The following is a 21,509-nucleotide window of genomic DNA, read 5'->3' on the forward strand; positions in this document are numbered from 1 at the left end:
ATGATGTTGTTTAATATCGATATACACTTTACAGGATTTGTTTGCATAGATAAGCTTTGTAAAGCCCAGAGAAGTATAGTAAAGCATAACAAATTAATAATAAAGAAATTGCTATCTGTGGTAAACTATGGTTCATGCATAGTATGCTTTATCATGCAAATTTACTGTTGTAAACTTTTATATTGATTGTAGTAGTCATATAGTATTAGTTTTAGATTTATTAATGCTGCATTATTAATTCTTCAGTGTATCATGAATTTATTCACAGAAACCCAATCGAAAATCAAGTTTTAGCATACACAGGAATTACATTTAACTGACACTTAATGTAAAGTGTTATCAATATTAAATATCGTTGTAGCCTGTTTTTTTTTATTTTAAATGATGAAGTTCTTCATTATTTTTACATTTTCCTCAATTAGGAAGGAATATCACCTAAACGTCCCTGATTGCCGAGGCTTCATTCATGTTTATTTCATTGCAGCCTCAGATTGATTTGAGTCTTATTTAATGTGCTGTCTCTCGTGATCTATCATTTTTTCATTCTGCTTCACACATCACTCTCGAGGCTCAACAGGTCAGGCAGTGTCCTTCACTGAAGACACGTCTGCCTGCCGCGCACCCAGGTGATGCATTTTTAACAGCTCATTTATGTTCATTTATTCTGACATTAAGTGGATTTTCCTCAATCTGTTTGCTACCCAAAGTTCTGCCTGATTGACAGCACCATTTATCATAATTCAAAGCATGTTTTCAATGTCAGGAAGTGCCCGCTTGCAGTACCATGCTACAAAACAGTAGGCAAAGCACAGCACAGTTCAGTTTATTAAATACTATTGTATTAAAAAGCACAGGTTAGTTTAATAGCAGTGTCTGTGTACATTCAAGTGGAAAAACTACATACGCTGCATGTATGAAAAACACATAAGGAATTTATGATATATAATATCATCACAGTTGATTTAATTCACACCTTAATTATCCTTTTAATAATTGTAACAAAAAATATTCCCAATACCTGGAAGAAGTATAAATTACAGTACATTGCAATATGTATCATTACATATAGCTATTGATATAGCAATCTAAGACAAATAGGTATTTACAGTTATGGGGAATATACATGCAAGAATGTCCAAGCATGGTGGCAGCAGTGGGATATAGCTACTGTAGAATTGCAATATTTGTCTGATGTAGGCTATACAAGATTTAGATTATTAACTGTGCAATATTTAAATAAAAAATTACAGCATTTTCTTTCCCAATGTATATTAAAGTGCTTTATGTAGACCTCTGTTTGTGAAAGTCAGTGTTAACAGTACATACTGAATAGTGGGGTCACAAGCAGTGAGAGGCTCCATTGTAAATAAGAAGGTGAAAACTGACAGGTTTACCTCTTCTTCAAATCGTTGGATAAAAAAAAAAAAAAAGTGATATTAATTCAGCTTTCCTAGGCGCATTGTTTGTTCGTAAGGAGACATCCTGCATTTTGGGGGGGGCACGATAGTTGCGCCTATGACTTAAAGTGCTGTCACTCTTTATACTGCCAGATAGATGTATTGACCATTCTGAAGCAGATGGAAAGCTTAAATTAACCACCACTTTCGTCTCTGGAAAATAGACACAGATTCTTAGATCATTACATATGCCGCCAAATAGAAAATATTGGGATAACTTCTGTTCAAAATAATGTTGTGTAGCGCTAACCTCCAGTGGATCTCCTTTGAAAATAACCCTCAGAATGTGAAGGGTGTATTCAGTGAGTGTATTGGTTCGGTTTCTGTTGTAACAGGTTGCACGCTATTGCCTGTCACTTGCTAATGTACAGGATGTGTAAAATCACGTACTGTTTTGCTGAAAATCAGCCTCTCTATGTTGTCATTAAAGTGTATTAAACGTCTCAGCCAAAAACATTGTTGATCATGCAGAGGAACAATGTGTCCTAGTTTGCAGTGCAGAGATTAATAGAATCACCTCGTTTTCCTTCCCCCCTGCTGGGTGATTAAATATGATTCATTCAGGATCTCTGGGGAGCTTGGAGCTAGCAGCGTTTGGTGCTGTTAATACTGTGCTCTTTTTACAAGACGCAGTATGGGAGGGGGAAAGGGGTGGGAGGGGGTAAGGGATGGGGGGGGGGGTACTTCAATTTGTTATTTGTTTGTTTGTTTGTTTATAGTATTTTTTTTTGTCTGTTCTGCCACCTCAAAAAACTGAAGACAGATAAACGACACTAAAAACGGTTGTCTAATTCTCTTAACTACAAAATTTTTTAGTATTACTGAATTACTTATATTTGAGGATATTCATAATTAACCAGAACAATATCTCCATTGGAGTGCAGCTTTATTTCCATTTGTTTCTGTGCTATGCGAATGTGCGACTGACAGCAGCGCTCTGTGCTACCTGTCACACTCCCGAAGGGGTTGGCCAGCTATTAAACGCACTAATGCGGTTTGTGGCACTTACTTGAAAATGAATGTTGAAGCGTATCGGCAGTGACGGGAGACTCAATCTGGAATGTGTGTGTGATTTCCAGTGGGTACTGGCCAGCAGAACAGGCTCTTCCCTAGCTCTGGCATGATGGATGCAGGCAGGGTCATAACACAGGCTTTACCTGGTCCTTTCACAGCAGGACTGGACTGCAAAGCAGCAGGACAGAGTGAAATACAGATGCTTCCCTCGTTAAACAACAAAAAGAAGCTATCGATATCCCCCGAGACCACATTTCAACTATGTGTCTGGGAGTCAGACATTTAAAATGGGTGGTTTGACGGCATGGGGGTAATGCTAGGGTTAATGAAACGGTTAAGGTTGATATCTGGGAGTACGGTGAAGGTTAAGGTTAAGGCACTGTTCTTAGACTGTCTTCTGACCTGGTTCTCTTCGTCTGTCTGACACATTGCCGCAGGATTAACGGCACATTTGAATAAGCACAGGTAACAAAGCAGGAAAGGATTTTCATTTTTAAATGTGGGGGCTGTGGGGGCGGCACACTTAAAAGCAAACTGCGGCAAGCATGCTTGAGATCAGCTCCTGTGTGTGAACAGCAATTTCAGTAACAAAAGAGCCCTACAATTACATAACATTTATCAGATCACAAAATACCTTCTGTCAGGTTTGCGCGTAATGATTTGAGACAGCTCCCAACTCTTTGTCTTTATTTGCGAGCAAGGGAATAAACTTGTCAATAAGGCTTGGCCTCCACTATACCCTTCTGATCACAATTAGTAAACTCATTTCTACATGCTGAACATGTACACTACTGCCTCTTAATGAAAGTGGTTGGCCTGATCCTTCTCAAAGATTACCGTGTTAAATTCGCACTGTTATGTTGCTGTTTTCTCATGCTTTTCCCATGGTTATACATTTCCCATGGTTTATAATGTTTGTCATTTTCTTTACCATACCTCTTACTTCTGCTTTACCGTGCTTTCATTACATTTAGCTTGTTTTTTTTTTTAACTATAGTAAACTGTTATAAGGGTATATAGATGTTATATTGTATCAGTACAGATTGGATAACATAAGTCATGCGGTCATACTGTCAAACTACATATTCATCACATCTGCAATTTATAAATTCAGTATTAACAAATTATAGATGCATGCGAGGATGCATGCTGAATTATAAAGAATAGTAATGCTTTGTTAATATTTTTTATAAGAGTTTTGCTTTTCTTGGTACAGCCAGTGGGGACTTGAAACATGTTTTTCATCCATGCTGTTTGTCTGCATCCCAGACATGTCCTGCATCCCACTGAGAGCCTCCGGTACACTCCGTCCATGCTGTGAATACCCGCTCTGAGGAGGCAAGAGTGACAGAAAGCTTTCCTACCCTGGCATTGCGGTTATTCCCTGTACTACAGGACTCCATAAGAAACTAAGCCAAGTAGACAAACAGGTTTTCTTGTGGCTTTATTCCCTTTTACAGCTGTTTCATAGTGTTTTTTAGGGTCCATTTAAAAAGTCTGTCTTGCGTTAACCAAGAACTAAAAGTTTGTATTATAAAGTAAACATCCCAGAACACATTCTGTTAATCAGCATCTTTCAACAATGAGACAACATCTGAAGATCTAATTGATTAAGATACATATGTGCATACATACATACATACAGGATTTCATACCTATGTATAGTATTAAAGCCATTAAATACTTTTGATGCACACCAGACATAAATCTTCGGAATTTCTTCACTGTGGAGAAAAAGTTCTCGAAAATAATTCTTGTACGAAATAAATTGGGATGAGATTTATTGGTATCGCAGCAATCATCGCTGGCCTGTCATGGCTGAGTGATCTCTCACAGTGCGAGCCTTGTTGTTCACATTGTAAAATGCTTTTTGAACCAGTTCAAGGGCGGATCTCAATTGCAGTTACCCTGCGTTATATTTATTTTCTGTTTGGGACAGTGACGGGGGGAGTGGGGTACTTCAATATGTTATTTGTTTGTTTGTTTGTTTATAGTATACAAAGGTCTGTCTGTCTGTCTAGAAGTCTGATGAAACCAGTGTGTATTGGAAATGCTCCCACTGTGGTGTCATTCTACCAGTTGCAGCCTCAGATCATTATAGCTGCCCTGGTTGCTTTTTAGGTCTTTTGTCATTGTAGTGCCACTGTGTTTCTGCATTGCCATCGAAGATCATTTGATAAGGTCTCCATGGTCTGTTAGCTGGCGTCCCTATTGGAGTTGTTTTAGCAGCTCTTTGTGAATTCTGATTGTCAGCTGGCAGAGTGCAGACAGCACTCCCACGAGTGAAGTCTAATTGAAGAGCAGCAGTTCTACAGTGCTGGTCATAATCAATACCACTGCAGTGCACAAGACTGAGGAGGAAAGGGCAGGGGAGAGGGAGGGAGCTTCACCTGAGAATGGATGCCAGTCCGGGTTATCTTCCTTGAAGGGCTGTCATCCCGGGAGCGCCCAGTCGAATGATAGAAAGACAGGCCCTGAAGGACCAGTACTGTGTCATAGCCAGAGAACAACTCACTCCTCCCAATTCTGACATGCCTTTCAGGAGTCAATCACATCAAACCGGTGTACCCGTGTTAGCGTAATCCACGTATTTTAGTGAACGCAATTGGGTGACACGAATACACACAACTCTGTATTCACAACTGTGAATACTCAAATCCCAAATCGCTTGAATTCTAAGTTATATTTTAGATGGAAAGATATGGATAAAAGCATGGTTTGGCTCTTAACAGGCTCATCTATTTGCTCACTGGTTCTTTTTACAGGCAGTATTATTGGAAATACTTTGACTAAAGTATTTGGACACCCTTACAATAGTATTTGGTGGGCCCACCCTTTGCTTCCTTTACAGCTTGCAGTTTTTTTTTTTTTTTTTTGACACCAGGTATCTTTCCGGAGATATTTTTGCCCATTCTCCAACACATTCTTCAACATAGTTTTCAGTTCTGCAATTGACTTTGGTTTCCTTTTTGCAACAGCAGCCTTCATGTCAATCCACTACATCTCGATGGGATTCAAGTCTATAATTATCATTAGGTGTTGGTTTTCAACCATGATAATTGTCAATAATTAACAACGAATGGGTTTTATACAAAATGTGTTGATTTCCCAAATGCTTTTGTCCAAGTATGAAATTTGTTATGTAATAATTTGTTGTTTTATTATAAAGCTGAATCTCTCATTTATATATTTCAATAGAACAATTAGAAATGATAGAAATCTTTTTCTTTGTAGTTTTTCTCATTTTAATTTAACTGCCCAAATACTTTTGTCTGCGACCTGTACGTGTGCAATTTCAGGGCAGACCTGCAAGGCATACCGGTCCCCCGCAAGCTCTTGTTCGCTGTGTCAGCGCTGTATTCACTCACAAATCCTCTGTAATCGCACAAGCTCCCGAGGACGGCCCAGGGGCGGTCCTGAGCTGGCCCTGGGGCTCCATGTTTCAGATTACATTGATCAGAGTGGGGAGCAACATTGAGACAGCCGGTACCAAAATTATTTTCAGCCAGCAGACAAAATAAAGAAAACTGGTGCATTGTAAATTGAGGCTAAACATTTTCCATTTTAATAAGAAGCAGCAGGGAGTGATGCTAGGAGCCACAGGGGAATGCCACAATCATTTGTTTGTTTTTCCAAAGGTAATCGATAAATACATTAGCTCACGAAATCAAGCCTCCAGACTACACATCTATTATGTTCAGACAGAACTTTGATACAGTACAGCAATACGCACCTTGTCTCTTTGTATCTATTTGTAATAGAAAGTGATATTGAACCATTTGTGTTCTCAACACTCAGTACTAGTCCCTCAGTCGTTTGCTGCCTAGCGCATTCATTAGTGTGTGCACACATGCACAATTACATGCTGTTACTTTCATAGCTGATACAGTTGCACAACTTCAATATTCTATAACTTCTGTATTCTATAACTTCTATATTCTGATTGAGTTTAAAAAAAAAAGATACATTTTACTTTTATCTATTTTACTTTTAAGATTGTTGTTACCTCACACGCACATGTCGAAAATATTTAACAAAAGGAACCATTTAAAACAAAATAAGACATTTACAACCTGCTTTGCAAAATGGAGTCATGCCATTATCATGACATTGAAAACCGTGGAACACTGCAGCTAAATATTGGAGTAAAGAGACACTTTGACATGCCGCAGAAGAAGCGCTGGTCATGAAGTTCATAGTTCTGTTCATAACTCCTGGACATTGAAACCAGTTTCTAGCAGAATACCACGGTAAAAGCCTAGCAATGTTCTGTGTGGTACATGCATGGGAAACTTTAAGAAAGGGCAGCAGCTGAACCCATCTTCTTCAAACACAGTATAATACCCAGCCTGGCACAGCTTTCCTGCAGCCAAGATTGAGAGTCTGAATGGAGTCATTAATCTGGTGAACCAGGCTGTCATCAGCACACATTTATTAATCAAAAACTCATTAGCGGGTTTTAGTCGTGATTGGCTGGGGGTTTTCCTGTCCTTAGCGGACTGCCCTGCGAAGCAGCAGGTGAAAAATGAACCTGATTTCTAAGCAGCATGCTAACAGTACCACCCTTATCAGTTTACTGTGAGCTTGCTGGGTTAAAATCATTAAATGCAATGATGCAAAACATATAATAGACACATTGTAATACATTTTAATACCGCGTGAATCTGAAAAGTCTGTTGAACCAGAAAAAGCAATGGAATTGGAAAGCTGAAAGCTTACAGTTCAAAGGTCATTTTCCTCTATCACATTACTGTGCTGTACAATGCTTTACTCCACTCCACTACACTACACACAGTACAAGCTGATATCCTCTCCAGGAGAGGGCTGAGTTTCTACCACCAGTGGATTTGACCTTGAGTAGGTGAAAATCTGCTTGTATCCTTGGAAAACTGTATAGCTAATTGAAGAAATTCCAGATGGCGGTATCATGTCATTATCATGTTCTACTACGTATTTTAAAAGGGTCTCCAGGAATGTTAAAGGATTTTCTGTTCGGGTAATGAGCTGGAATCTCACGTCAGCCCGGGACACCTAAGAGGAAGAATATTGAAACTTGCACACCGGTCCCCAGGGATCCTGCCAAGCGGTCCCCGCGGCACACTCTAATTACAGCCACAGCCGTGAAATCACCTGGCTGATTGAAATGGAACGCATTCCCAACAGCTGGGAAAACAAAGCTCAGGTCAGTGACCCAAACCGATCAATTGAAACAGGAATCGAATCTGCATCGCTGGATTAAACCGTTTTACTACACAATGATGAGGGATGCTGGGAAAGCATTTGATAAGGAAGAACTGAGAAAGATGCACATGCTCTATGTTGTTCGAGAATTGTTAGATTCATTACAGTGATCCAGCACCAGTAAATTGTGTTCACGTTCACATTACAAACCTGCCGTGACCCTTTTGTAAGTGAGGTAGCCAGCTGGGATATGCATTTAAAAAGTAAAGACCCTTCCTCATTGCCAAAGGGAATTCTGTGCCTGTACTTCATAGTGTGATTATTTCCACTCAGCTTAGACTGCCCCTGCGGTTAGAATGATCACATTATTTATTACATGGGTGGCTTTTTAATTAAGAATCCCAATTCTCAGATGGCTCAAAAGTAATTATTTGAACTTTGGGGGGGGGGGGGGGGGGTAACTTTTAAAGGGGTCCAGCACTACTAGACTTGGTTTGAAAAAGACACTATTTTATACTGTGATATATATATACGCTAACATTAATACAGTGTGCTTATTACTTGGTATTTGCGAACAGGCACTGCTTGTTATTTCTGCTAAGGATTGCGTCTGCAGATCCCCTGATCATATCCTGATCTGTGTTTAAATGTATTCTATTAAAGAATACATGCTGTGATTGGCTGCTCTGTACTGTGAGCACTTAATGGCGTCAAAACTGATTCTGTGTGTTTACTAACCCATGAATTATGAAAGTCTCTGGGCGCAATCAGTGTTTTCACAGCCAAGTTATTATTTACTTATGCATTGATTCAAATTATTTAGACAGCAAATACAAATCCTGTGAGGAGGTGTCAGATCTGATTTTCCAGAGATTTCTGGAAGACTCAGGCACACACCAGAAGGGGATACACTCGCACAGTTACTAAATAACATTGAGAATCCAGTATGCTTTTGTATGCATGTTACGGTATAGAAGTATATCATGTATATAAATAGAGGATACTGAGTGATCGTTCGTGGTATGTGTTTTTTATTCGCCACAGCAGGAGGCTCTGCTTTGACACAGATTCATTTCAAGCCCTGTTTATAGGCTCTCTGCAACCGTCTTTTCAGATTAGTCAGACGCAGGCAGATCGGTAGCTGGCATCTCTTGACTAAACTCGTTCTCAAGGAAATCGGAGTCAAAACAACAATGGAAATCTGAAATTATTTCAGACGCTTCAAAGTTGTTATAAAACACGTATCGGTGGCTGTGTTGTTTGATATGCAGCTCTGTCCTGAATTTCAGCAGCACTCCACTGGATTGGTATGGAAACAAAGACACATTTGAAACTAGTCCTGGTATGCATGTTATTCCATTCATGTTATTCCAATTATGTTATACCACTTAAGAAAAACACAAATGTATCCCATGCTGGATATGCCCACGCTTGTGGTATAAATTGGAGATATCCCACAGTTCCCTTGCAAGTACGAAATGTAACCATTACCGCATGGGTATTTACCTCCTAAAGACCTGAATCCTGAATATGATATGCCAAAGCTGCTCTCTGAGCCAGTGACGCCATAATGACTCCGCCCCCGAGGGAACAAAAAAATTGCGCTCGCAGATCTCATCGCCATTTTCACTTTCAAGACTGACCTGATCGGAGAGCCTTGTTCAGATAAGTACATTGCTGCTTCTTTCTTGCATTATTGTGTTTTTACACAAATGTATATATTATATTTTTGTGAACTACAGTAGCTTCATGAAACACTGTAATGAATTGGTCAACTGTAAACTCCAATGCTGAGGTCAGATGCTGTTTCACACAAGCACTGTGCGTTTTGTTCAATTGTTTATGCCATTTGTAACATGTTTCACTAATTGACACTAAGTCATTATACAGATGAATAATTCCATTTCTACAGGTGCTTGTGAGTTTGTAGGAATTTGCAGGTGTAGATCCCACTGTCCTCATTGAAACAAGACTTGACACATCTGGTTTAGCAATTTACCTTACTAATTAGCAGGGAACCGCCGCTAATTGTGTCAGGTACTTTCAATGTGAGTGGGTAAAACATGTCTCTGGGAAACTCTAGATAAGAGTCAAAATGTTGCAGAATGTTGTCCGTCAGTTTGTTTTACAATCATTTCATTTGCTATATTGATGGAGATTTCTTTTGAAGTAAAAACTAGCTTTATGTATATTCTGTAGCAGTACCATGTCAGGTATTTGTTTTGCTGGGTATAGAATGTAGAATGTATTCTGACCCTGTGGTTTGTAGTTATAATATGCTCTGTATTTGTATTTGTATTTGTATTGTGTGCTGATTGTAAATCACCTGTAGCTGTGATCATCTTTTGGAACATATTTCATTTTGCAGCTTGCTGCAATACTCAAGATCATGTCATAATCCAAGCAAACACAGTTTACTCTAGGGTCCCGGGATTGGCTGGGGGCCACAGCGAGCCAGACCTACAGAATGTTTTCAGTATGCAAACGTGTCAATATATCCAGTGCTTGGATCTCTGTTCCCTGCCGTTTGGAAATATTTTGGCCTCGAGCTACATAAAGCCCAAATCAAGCCAGTAACCCTCAGGGCTTCTGATCACCATTGGTGTAGAACCCTAAGGGTCGTTGTGGTGTTTTAAAACTTTGTTTGAATGCTAATTAAAAAGTAGTAAAAAGTGAAGAAAGATAACTTCTGCTCTTGCTGAAAATGACTTTAAAGTCACACTGCAAGTGTTTGCTGTTCATTCAGAAGGGGATGTTGTTTTCCCTGGGCTTGTGAGAACCTCTGGCCAGGGTTCACTTTGTTGTGATTTTTCTTAGCTGTTAAACAGCTTGTTCCGGAATCATTAGATCCTCTTATTACCCACATTTAATGGATGGATTTTGTCATCTCTTTTATGCTGTTTCTATCAATAACCAACTAGATTGTCTCTTAATTGTCTCGAAGATTAGACTGCAGAATGCTGCGTTTATCAGCACGTCACCAGACGAGGTGTCAGAATAGCGCAGGAACAAAGTTAATCACTCACAGCTTCCTCTGTGGAAAAGGAGTGGTCCTTTCAGAAGTGAAATTGGGACACCAAAGCAACCCACACTGTGCCTGATAGATGCAGTAGGAAGGACATTTCAGAAGAAGTAGATGCAATGACAGTTCTGTTGCTGCACTTTGTTATTAGGCTATGTTTTATAAGCTTGTTTGGGCAAAGCTATTTCTCCTGAGGACAGTTACATTCAAATTACACAGATTGAACTTGCAGGTAAGAAGGTATTCTTTAACAGCAGGCCTGAAATTGCATATATACACACAGATACAAACACACACACACACACATTATATCTATAATTTTTTTTACAGTGCAGAAATGTTCGGTGGAATCAGAAAGCTGTGCTTTAGAGCGATTTGAGAACAATGGGAGATAATGCCGGCATTGTACTGTAATAATTGTACTGCCTGTAACACAACACTGTGCTTTCTGTGCTGAATTTGAATGTATCCTTCCAGATATGGTAGTCTTTGCAAACCCATTGATCCCTGGCAGTTTCTTCTCGGCTTATGCAGCCTCTGGGTCTGCTTTGAATTAAAGCTGGTGAGATGCCAACTCGGAAACTGCAGAGGGCTCCATCAGCCTTGGATTATGCAGCTGCTTGCCAATTCCCTCATTTTCGATGTCATTCCCATAGAACTGACATGCAAGAGCTAGCTTGACGTGGAAAACAGCCACAGGGACTCGGGATAGCCTGCTAGTCCTGTATTCCTTTTACAATCGGGGGGCCATTTGACTGTACAGTGTGTATTCAAAGCTTTCTGATTAGGACCCATCCTATTGCATCAAAATATATGTTTACTCTTTTTCATATACTCATATAACTCTTACAGGATGCAACCTTTTTAATATCTATAATTACAGAAAAGCTTTTCTTTTTTAAAAACATGCCACAGCTTCACTTGAAGTATCTACACCGAAGACACGTACAATGAAGAAGTGCTTTGAAATACCGCTGCTTTGTCCGAGAGAAACCCCTGTAATGGATTCTCACGCACAGACCCCTCCGCTCCACTGCTTCTGCTTCATTGCCAATCCTCGATGCGAATGCACTTGGAGATAATTTACTGTAAATTGGAGTTCATATTGCAGAGATTGCACAGTCTGGCTATGGGAGAGCTCTCCTACCTGCGTTATTAGAGCTAGAGGGAATGTGCTCCAAGAATCCGCATTAGTGTCTTCAGAGCGGAGCAGAAGACAGAAAGCTTGATGGCTTTATAATTGAGTTATTTTCATGGCAGTTAATAAGTCGATTGTTGTTACCTGGATGCACATAAACACACACTTTTGAACTTTGATCGCAATTCAAGAGCAAGAATCACCAACAGAAATCACTGTTCTCACCAGTCATGTTTCCCTGAGTTATTTCAGCTTTAAATAGGAGCAAGAGGGGTCACTGCCGAGTGGTGTGCAGAGTGAGTCATACAGTCAGGGGAGCGCAGGTTCGTGTCCTGGCTGTGCAAATGAATCCATCTTTGCTGGGGATCCCAGAGGGAGCGTCGCACTGATGCTCCTGCGGGTCAGGGAAGCAGAGTCTCCAGGGACTGCCTTATTTTTTGCCCTACAGCTGACCCTACTGCCTAACCGATGTAGCACACATGTTTACGTGTTTGTGTACAGTGGCTATCCATGACTGAATACTGTGCCGTGCAAACGGATTGATTAAAGTGTAAGCAGTTTCAATGTCATTGCATTTCATTTTTCTTCATTGGTGCGGGTCATTTCTTAAGGAAAGGTCACATATCCCACCAGAAATAAAAATGTGAACCCATTTGCAGATTCCGTTGCCACGAAGAATCAGTGGAATCCTGACTGCCCATAGTAATCCTACACCCTGGATTCTCATTTCATTCGAAGGATATACAGTGCCACTGACTATAAAAGTGCATCTGTGGGAGCTTGGCCATGTTTGAAATGTATTTGTTTACGACTGTAAGTCGCCCTGGATAAGGGCGTCTGCTAAGAAATAAATAATAATAATGTAATTTTTTTTTTGTTGGTTGCTAGAAAACTAAGCATAGAGTCTGTGGAAAAGCGTGTGGTCTACCGAGACAATCCTACTGGCATAGGAGATGTTACACAGCTGAGCTATTTCATTTGAAAAAGCTGTTTGGAAAGAAAAACAGGGCCTTTTAGTAAGATAGTCTACCTAAACTTTGTTTTCTTGTACCAAGGGGCAAAAAAAGTATTATATTGCAGCGGTAGCCTGAGGTGTTTATCTATTTTTTCTCAGTTATTTCTTTTCTTTATTGTCATATGTCATAGTCTGCATGTCGCTCCTTTAAGTTTCCCTTTGCTTTACTATTTCTTTCAGACAGTTTTGTACATGCTTAGCCTAAATATTTCAACAATGTATCCATTACCAGAGGTCAGTTATGTAATATGACATGTGCTGTAGATTGCTATGGCTTTATTTATTCTTTGTACAGGACGTATATGTCTTCTAGCAAGCTGCATATTCCATACAAAATAGCTGATTATTTAATAACTGCAGGAAAACTAGACTCTGTACGAGGCACTGGTAGAAAATGATGAACCAGTAAGCTCTCCTATTTACCCAGTACCCCCAGGGTAGTTTTAAGTCACATGGTAGATTGCTGTAAAAATAATCACCTAAACGCAACACACATCTTTTCTATGAGATTTTAATTTCTGTATGGGTAAATTGAAAGAATTGCCACATTTAAGGCTAATCCAATAAAACGACACTCACAGTTTTTAGATCAGAGAATTTAGTTGTTCTTTCCGTTTGTGTTGTGGCCCTCTGGGCATTATAAAGCCAAGCATACGTCTGTGTTGTGCAGTACCTTCAGATTCTTAACGTTGGTGAAATGAACAGGATAATAGCGCGGCAGGGAATAAAAAAAGGAAATTGCAGGCTTCTTTTCATTCTTATTATGACGGATATGACAGTCTGGATTTGTGCAATTGTTTTGATATGCAGTTCAGTTATCATAAAGGCAGTATTGCAGACCCAGGGGGAAAGTTCCTAATCATACCCCTGAGACATACGCCTGCATTCCCCATGCCTGTGTTTCAAATCTACAAAGTGATTCACAATGTCCCTTTTCCCTTTATCACAATATAAACCAGGACTCGCGCTTTGACACATTTGCCCCCCCTTTTCAGCTCCCCATCACATAACTTATATAGTGTTCTCAGAAGGGAAAGTAATATCCTACATTTATCCTGCTGTCATCCTCTCTTTACAATCAGGTTAGGCAACCCACCTCTGCCACCACATTAAGGGGTCAACTACTGCAATCTTGAACAGGAAATCTCAGGATTTCAGCTCAGGGCTTTATGGCCCCAAAACTATCCATCGAGATAAGAAGCAGTTCTTTTAAAGCTGTCAGTTCCACATTGTAACCTGGTTGTTCCATACCCCTCCCTTTTTGCAGCACCTGATATTTGAGGGTTTTCAGCAAAGAGTTTTATAAAGAATCCCCCACCGAGGAGCCAGTTTAGAGAGAGGAAATGTTCAGGAGACGTAGATGAAGGGTTAGATTCTGGAAAGTGCCTGCTCTTCAATGATTCCCCTTTCCTGTTGACAGATCATGATGTAGACGAGAAACAGAAGGTGAAGACCCAACGACCCAGATCAGCTGATCAACCAGGCACCTTCCAGGCACAGACAGGTGAGCAGAAACGCCAGAGCAGGGACTGATATTTTCAGTGCCCCCCCCCCCCCAACACACACACACACTTATTTTATTTAAATGGACAGATTTGAGCAATCAAACTCAGAGGACTGAGACATTATTAATATCCACACTACCTAAATGGTGTGCAATCAACAATCACTGAAATGACATGAAACAGTTTCAACTGAAGTTAATAAATCAATATGTCAGTCCGTCAAATCATCAATCGGTCAGTTGATCAACTTTATTGACTTGCACGTTCTGATGAAATCTGCATCTCACCTACGATTTATCACCCAGCCGCAGACGCTGGATATATGATCGTTTTATCGGTCTCCGGTCTGTGTGAAAACATTTGCCAAACCTTGCCCTGCTTTTTATTTTGATCATTAACTGTCTGGTGTTTCTTGACCTCTCTATGGCTCAGTTTTACAGCTACAACTGAAGCCTTCAGGAATCCTGTGTTTTCTTCAGCAATCTTCACCTGAACAGTAGGAATAGAACAAACTAAAGTGCAATGTGTCTAAGAAACCCCACCACAAGCAAGAGCAAGAGCCTGTCCTTTTAAACATGTTTCTTCCTCAGCTTTTCAAACCGGTTGAAAGACTTCAAGTAACAGTAATGCGCCTGGGTAATTATAATGTTCTTCCTGTACTGTGTTCTTGTGTGACAGGAGACCCCGCCGCGGAGGAGTGGTCCCAGTGGAGTGTATGCTCACTGACCTGCGGACAGGGCTGGCAGGTCCGGACGCGCTCCTGCGTCTCCTCCCCGTACGGGACTCTGTGCAGCGGACCCCTGAGAGAGACAAGGCTCTGCAACAATACGGCCACCTGCCCAGGTAAGGACTGGACCGCGATTGCTTTGTGGACAGGTAAATCACATAAAACAGCGCCTTTGCTATTGCCTTATTCCATTCAATATACTTGGTTTGTGTGCTCTAGTGCATGGGCATGTTCCAGAGTAATTGAGTCGATCCATTGAACAGGGAAAATCTGTGTAGGTATCTGTTATTACACTGTAATTACACCTGTATCATAATTACATTGTAAATACGCTATCATCATTTTTTCATTTTGTAATTAAGCATGTTGCATTTTAACTACACTATATTCTGTTTAATTATTGTGTTATTACAGTATAATTACAATATAGAGAAACATAAACATTATTATTATTGTAATTATTATCTACATTCTGTTCTGAACGTTTTACTCAGCTTATAGTCAGTCCTCCCCCCTGTGCTAAGAATGAAATAGAAATATGGACCTTCTTTGGTCTAACATCCGAAACAATTTAGCCCTGATATCAGACTAGTCCATATCCTTTTTTTCATACAAAGCCCATATATGTATGTATTCTTTCAGATGAACGTAACTGGACACATTCTCCTAGTCTAGGAGAGGTGGGCTGCACTTCCAACTGGCTGCAATACGTTTCGGAGGACGTGTGTTTCAGCCTTCCTTTCCCAAGTTGCCGGGGGGTTGCAGCGGTGAACCGGGATGAAAAATAATAATTGGGCATTCCAAATTGGGGAGAAAACCGGGGTAAAAACCATTGCCGACGACTACATTTATAAAAAAAAAAAAAAAAAAATTGTAAAGACTTGTATTAGTCAACATCAAGAGGATTTTAAAAACAGCAGTGACATTTTACAAAGCTTCATTATTTCAACATTAACAACACGCCTAGGAGCGAGATACAAAGCAAAGTTATTTATAATTCAAAACTAACCAAATCCTTATAATTTGAATCATTAATATCGCTGTCGTTTGTTTATTTCTTCTTTATTTATTTTTTGTTTTCAGTATTGTATTCATAAAATCTATTTTTATACACCAGAGAAACGCGGTTTTAAAAAATAGCTAACTTTTACAAAGCAAATGAATAAAGTGGACTGTGTATTCACAAATGCATTTTATTTATGTATACAAGCACACAGTGTATTGAATTGAAATGTTTAGTTTGGGTGATTTTTTTTACCAAAAAAAAACCTTTGAGTGTCCTCGGAATTTAGTTCATTTTGAATACTGCGATTTATCAAGAGAAAATTAAATAAAATGGTAGCTTTTCAGTTGCATTTCTACTTTCCGATTATTATTTATTTATAGTATACTGCTGATTAAACCTGCTCTTTAAGGAATATACTGTCCCTTTATGTTGAACCAAATATTAGCTAGTGCTCTCATGTTTTATATGTCACCAGAAACCCTCAATAGCATTATAGCCTTATTATGTACTGTTGGGTGCACAGTCTTCCTTACTCAGCGTTTACTGAACTAAATATTTAGAATGCTCAGAGCCATTCTCCACATTCTATTCTTTAAATCTCAAATTGCATTCCCAAGCACTGATTCACAAACGTGATTATGCTAAGTTTGCTTTGTAAAGAGTTGGCTGATTCCTTAAATTTGATTAGCAGTTCAGAGATTGAGTCTCTAACAGTTGCAGTTGTTTCTTTGTTCTTGCAGACCTATCTATTCCATTGCTTCCTCATCTCCCAATAAGCATGTAACAATTTCCATGTAAAATAAATGCAAGGACGATGGATGGATATTTTCACACTATTCTGGGTAGCTGTGCATAGCTAAAACCTTTACCCATTTATAATATTGACCAATGGGTTAAGCGTATTAGCAGTTGATTCATTAGTCCCTAAATGTATCAATATTTTGGCAGGGTATATTCACGGAGATGCTGTGTTCTGGGGGGGTTTCAGAAAGGAATTAAACCATTTTGATGGTAAAATACTAGCAAGAATAGTTACAGGTAAAGGAGAAGTTGCTTTACTGCTCTTAGTTCCTTGCTAGTTTTTTTTACCTTTAAAATTGGTATATTGCTCAAAGAAACGGCGTCCTTGCAAAATAATCTCATCTCAAATTGTCTATTATTTAATAGTATGAAATTACGAAGAAGCAGTGATGTTAAGTTGAAATTTGTGCCGTATTATTTTGCGTTATTTTTGTATGCAGAGTTTGTGGTTTAAGACACTAGGGTGCTTAGGGACTGCATGTAAGCAACACGTATGAAAAGGGGTGGTGATGAGTCTGTCTACGCCAGGGCAGGCAATACAAGCTGTGTCAGAAGAGCACAGACAAAACAGAGAACAATCGATCATTGCAAACACCCTGAAAGCGTCTGCACTCACAATCACTTTGATTTCGTACAACGCTACAGAAAGCACAGATAAGAAGCTCAAGTACTGGACGGGAGATGATTCTGACTGTATTAATTAGGTAAATGGTTTAAGGTCTGAGTTTATACACAGTGCTGTGGGATTGGCTTCTTTTTTAACACTGTGAGACACTTCTGTGGCAGTTTTGAACAAGCTTATTTGATTTCTGTAAGGTACGTTTGCTGAACTTTATTGTATTTTCTTTTAATCCACCTACGCCTCACTAGTGAGCAGTGAGTTGCAGCAATGTTTTTTTTTTTAGTAACAAATATGAATTGCTCTTTTGAGCAAGATCCAGGTCTAAAACCAATGTTTGGGGTTTTTTTTTAAATTATTGTTATTGGTATTATTTTTTATTAAGATTGTTATTATTTTATTTATTTTGTTTTAAAGCTTTACCCCTCCCATCTTTCTTTCTTTCACCTCCATTCCTCCCCTCTCTATATCCTTCTCCTCCTCTATTTACTGATATTGTACTCGTGGAAAAAACACACCTCTGAAATTAAAGGGTACATAAGGACCTTTTTATTTTATTGTTTATGTGAGATGTGTGTATTGTGTTAATTTTTATTTTTTACATTTTGACCACATTTTTTAAACATTTAAATTGCATTCTGTGCCTCAACATGGCTTCCCATGTACCCGCATGGACCTCTCAGAACTACATTTCCCATGAGGATGATGGGAAATGTAGTTCTGAGAGATCCAAAAAGTTGTCAAAATGTTAAAAAAAAAAAATTAAACAATACACACACCTTACGGAAACAGTTGTGGCAACACATGGGAACATGTAACACAATAAAATAAAAAGGTCCTTATGTACCCTTTAAAGTCCTGCTTTTCAAAGCATGCAACTTATGTTGAGCTTATCTTCCTCAATCTTCAATGGGGCTGATAAGTCTTAGTGTAAATGTATATTATTTAACTAAACTCGAATAAAGTGACCAGTAAAACTTTATAGTGTCATATAAAATAAGTACACAAATACACAAATAAAAACAGGACGACCTCTTTGTCTACAAAGAAGTAATATGCTACAGACAATTTAGCGGCTAGGCATTTAAATTAATACCAAAAATATAGAAAAAATGCACCCCCCCAAAAAGACATGCAGCAGCTGAAATCCACAACATAGGTTTTGAAAATCAGGCTTTAAGAGTCTGGGAATCTTCTGCCTACAACATACTAGGAGGCTGTGTGGTCCAGTGGTTAAAGAAAAGCGCTTGTAACCAGGAGATCCCCGTTTCAAATCCCACCTCAGCCACTGACTCATTGTGTGACCCTGAGCAAGTCACTTAACCTCCTTGTGCTCCGTCTTTCGGGTGAGACGTAATTGTAAGTGACTCTGCAGCTGATGAATAGTTCACACACCCTAGTCTCTGTAAGTCGCCTTGGATAAAGGCATTTGCTAAATAAACAAATAAAATACTGCTTTACGAACATGCAAAGCCCCCAGTAATAAAAACTGAACCACCCTGAAATGAATACTGATGATTTTTTGCTCAAACTCGTGTTATTCCTCTAAGTTTTCTGCCAGACCCTTGGCAAACCTATGGTATTGTAAACAGTTATTGCATGTGGGTTGTAATCAATGTTGGCATGTTTTTAAAAAAACTATAAATGAAAAAAGGTTAGAATTTTGTTAAAGTTACTGCAGGGACTGATTACTGGCTCCAAAAAGTGTTCTGTTAAATATTACTGATTACTTCCCTGCATAAGTAAAATATTAAAGTTCACTTTTATATTACTTTTGCAAATAACATTAATTATACGCAGTTTCTTAACAGAGTACAACACATTTACTGGTCAGTATTTAATTTTAATATTAGTAAGGTAGAAGAAAGAAACAAACAGATGATAAAAAGTTTGCAAAAATACTGTAATAATTTACTCATAAAACGTAATCAGATTACAGGTAACTATTTAGTGTAACGCGTTACTTTACGATCCCTGCACAATTGTGATTGACACCCGATACACCCTCACCGCACCTGTACGGGTGCGTGCACAGGAGGGAGGTGTGAGTGCGTGCTGGTGACCGCCTCCTGGTGTTTATTGGTGTTTATTGCAGTGCACGGGCTGTGGGAGGAGTGGTCCCCGTGGAGTTTGTGCTCGGTATCGTGTGGGAGAGGGTCCAGAACGAGAACGCGGACTTGCAGCGCTCCGCAGCACGGAGGAAAGGCCTGCGAGGGGCCCGAGGTGCAAAATAAACTCTGCAATATCGCTGTGTGCCCCGGTTAGTACATCCACGCCTCCCTAACCCCTCACCTCTAACCTCTAACCCCTACCTCCCTCTCTGTCTCTGTTTGTCCTGTCCCAGTAGTTCGTTCATTCGTTTATTTTCTTTGAATGTCATACGTTTTCATTCTGTTTGTTTTGTTGTTTTTGTTTTATTTTTTCAGTTTAGTTGGTCCAGTCGTCCTCAATCTATCACGTTGCATTGAAAAGAGCACCTTCAGATATCACCAATAACTTCATAGCAGAGCCAGTGCTCTAAATATGTACCAAATAATAACAACTGATTACAAATTTTGCTGCTAAACTCATGGTTACATTACAGCTTGTACTTCTTAAAGCTAATCATAATTAAGTCATAATTAAAAGGGAATCTTCGCTTTAGTCATAAACCTGAAACAAAAGAAAAAGCAGACATTTCCGCAAGATGTGGAGGTGTATGAATGACTATTCTGCATCAACGTAGACCACTGTTTAGGTAATTAAAAAAATACCTTCATGTGTATCAGACTGGCTAATCCAACAACACTGCATCAAAGGAATCTTTTACAAGCCATTTCTTCTCTCTTATTAGTGCTTGCAATTATACCGCTGGTCCCCTTTTTTTCCTGTTTTAAGATATTTTGTTTTTTTGCTTGCTACTTCAGTTTTGAATATGCACGCATTTCAAAGGCAATGCTATAAAATCAAAAGTCGCTGCAGCTTTCTGGTGAAAATCACTTTCTGTGCTGTATCGCAGTTTCACTCCAATCCGCCAGCTGAAATCGAGTCATGTGACCTACCACACATGAAGTGATTAGATATTAAAGAACCTTTCACAGTGGTGTTAATGTACCATATAAAATAACCTCACAATCTTAAAAAAAGCACCAGTGTTCATAATGCTAACATAAGTAAGAAAACGGGTTGACAAATCTTGTTAAGCACTCCTTTACCACAATATTTTATATTAGACCTCAATGTTTTTTTTCTATACCTTGCTTAAGAAGAGTGATGCAGTATTATTTTGTTTTCCAGAAAAGCAATTTAAGGCTTTTCATCCCCCATGGCAGTAATACTGCTTGACAAAGAAAATGGATGTTGTAAATTAAGTACAGTACACTAAATAGCTAAGCTGTAAACCAGAAACACAACACACATACCAGCAACACAACACACAACACACATACCAGAAACACAACACACAACACACATACCAGCAACACAACACACAACACACATACCAGAAACACAACACACAACACACATACCAGCAACACAACACACAACACACATACCAGAAACACAACACACAACACACATACCAGCAACACAACACACAACACACATACCAGAAACACAACACACAACACACATACCAGCAACACAACACACAACACACATACCAGAAACACAACACACAACACACATACCAGCAACACAACACACAACACACATACCAGCAACACAACACACAACACACATACCAGCAACACAACACACAACACACATACCAGCAACACAACACACAACACACATACCAGAAACACAACACACAACACACATACCAGAAACACAACACACATACCAGCAACACAACACACAACACACATACCAGAAACACAACACACAACACACATACCAGAAACACAACACACAACACACATACCAGCAACACAACACACAACACACATACCAGAAACACAACACACAACACACATACCAGAAACATAATACACAACACACATACACATAAGACAAAAAAAGAACAAGGAAAATAGGACGA

General features: G+C 39.3%; 1 protein-coding gene across 10 annotated transcripts in view; it reads left to right on the forward strand.

The window, feature by feature from the left end:
* The window catches only part of LOC117413053 (adhesion G protein-coupled receptor B2-like), a 131,608-nt gene that overhangs the window by 45,982 nt on the left and 64,117 nt on the right, over positions 1-21,509 (forward strand). For 8 of the 10 annotated variants that reach the window (XM_058997337.1, XM_058997333.1, XM_058997331.1 and 5 more), the window contains exons 3-5: positions 14,248-14,331; positions 15,011-15,175; positions 19,581-19,745. In XM_058997337.1, coding sequence (XP_058853320.1) covers positions 14,248-14,331; positions 15,011-15,175; positions 19,581-19,745 — 414 coding nt within the window. The remainder of the gene's footprint in view (positions 1-14,247; positions 14,332-15,010; positions 15,176-19,580; positions 19,746-21,509) is intronic. The other 2 variants (XM_058997334.1, XM_058997338.1) reach the window with 1 other exon arrangement.

The sequence above is a fragment of the Acipenser ruthenus genome, chromosome 23 (genome assembly GCF_902713425.1).
Source record: "Acipenser ruthenus chromosome 23, fAciRut3.2 maternal haplotype, whole genome shotgun sequence".
Lineage (NCBI taxonomy): Eukaryota > Metazoa > Chordata > Actinopteri > Acipenseriformes > Acipenseridae > Acipenser > Acipenser ruthenus.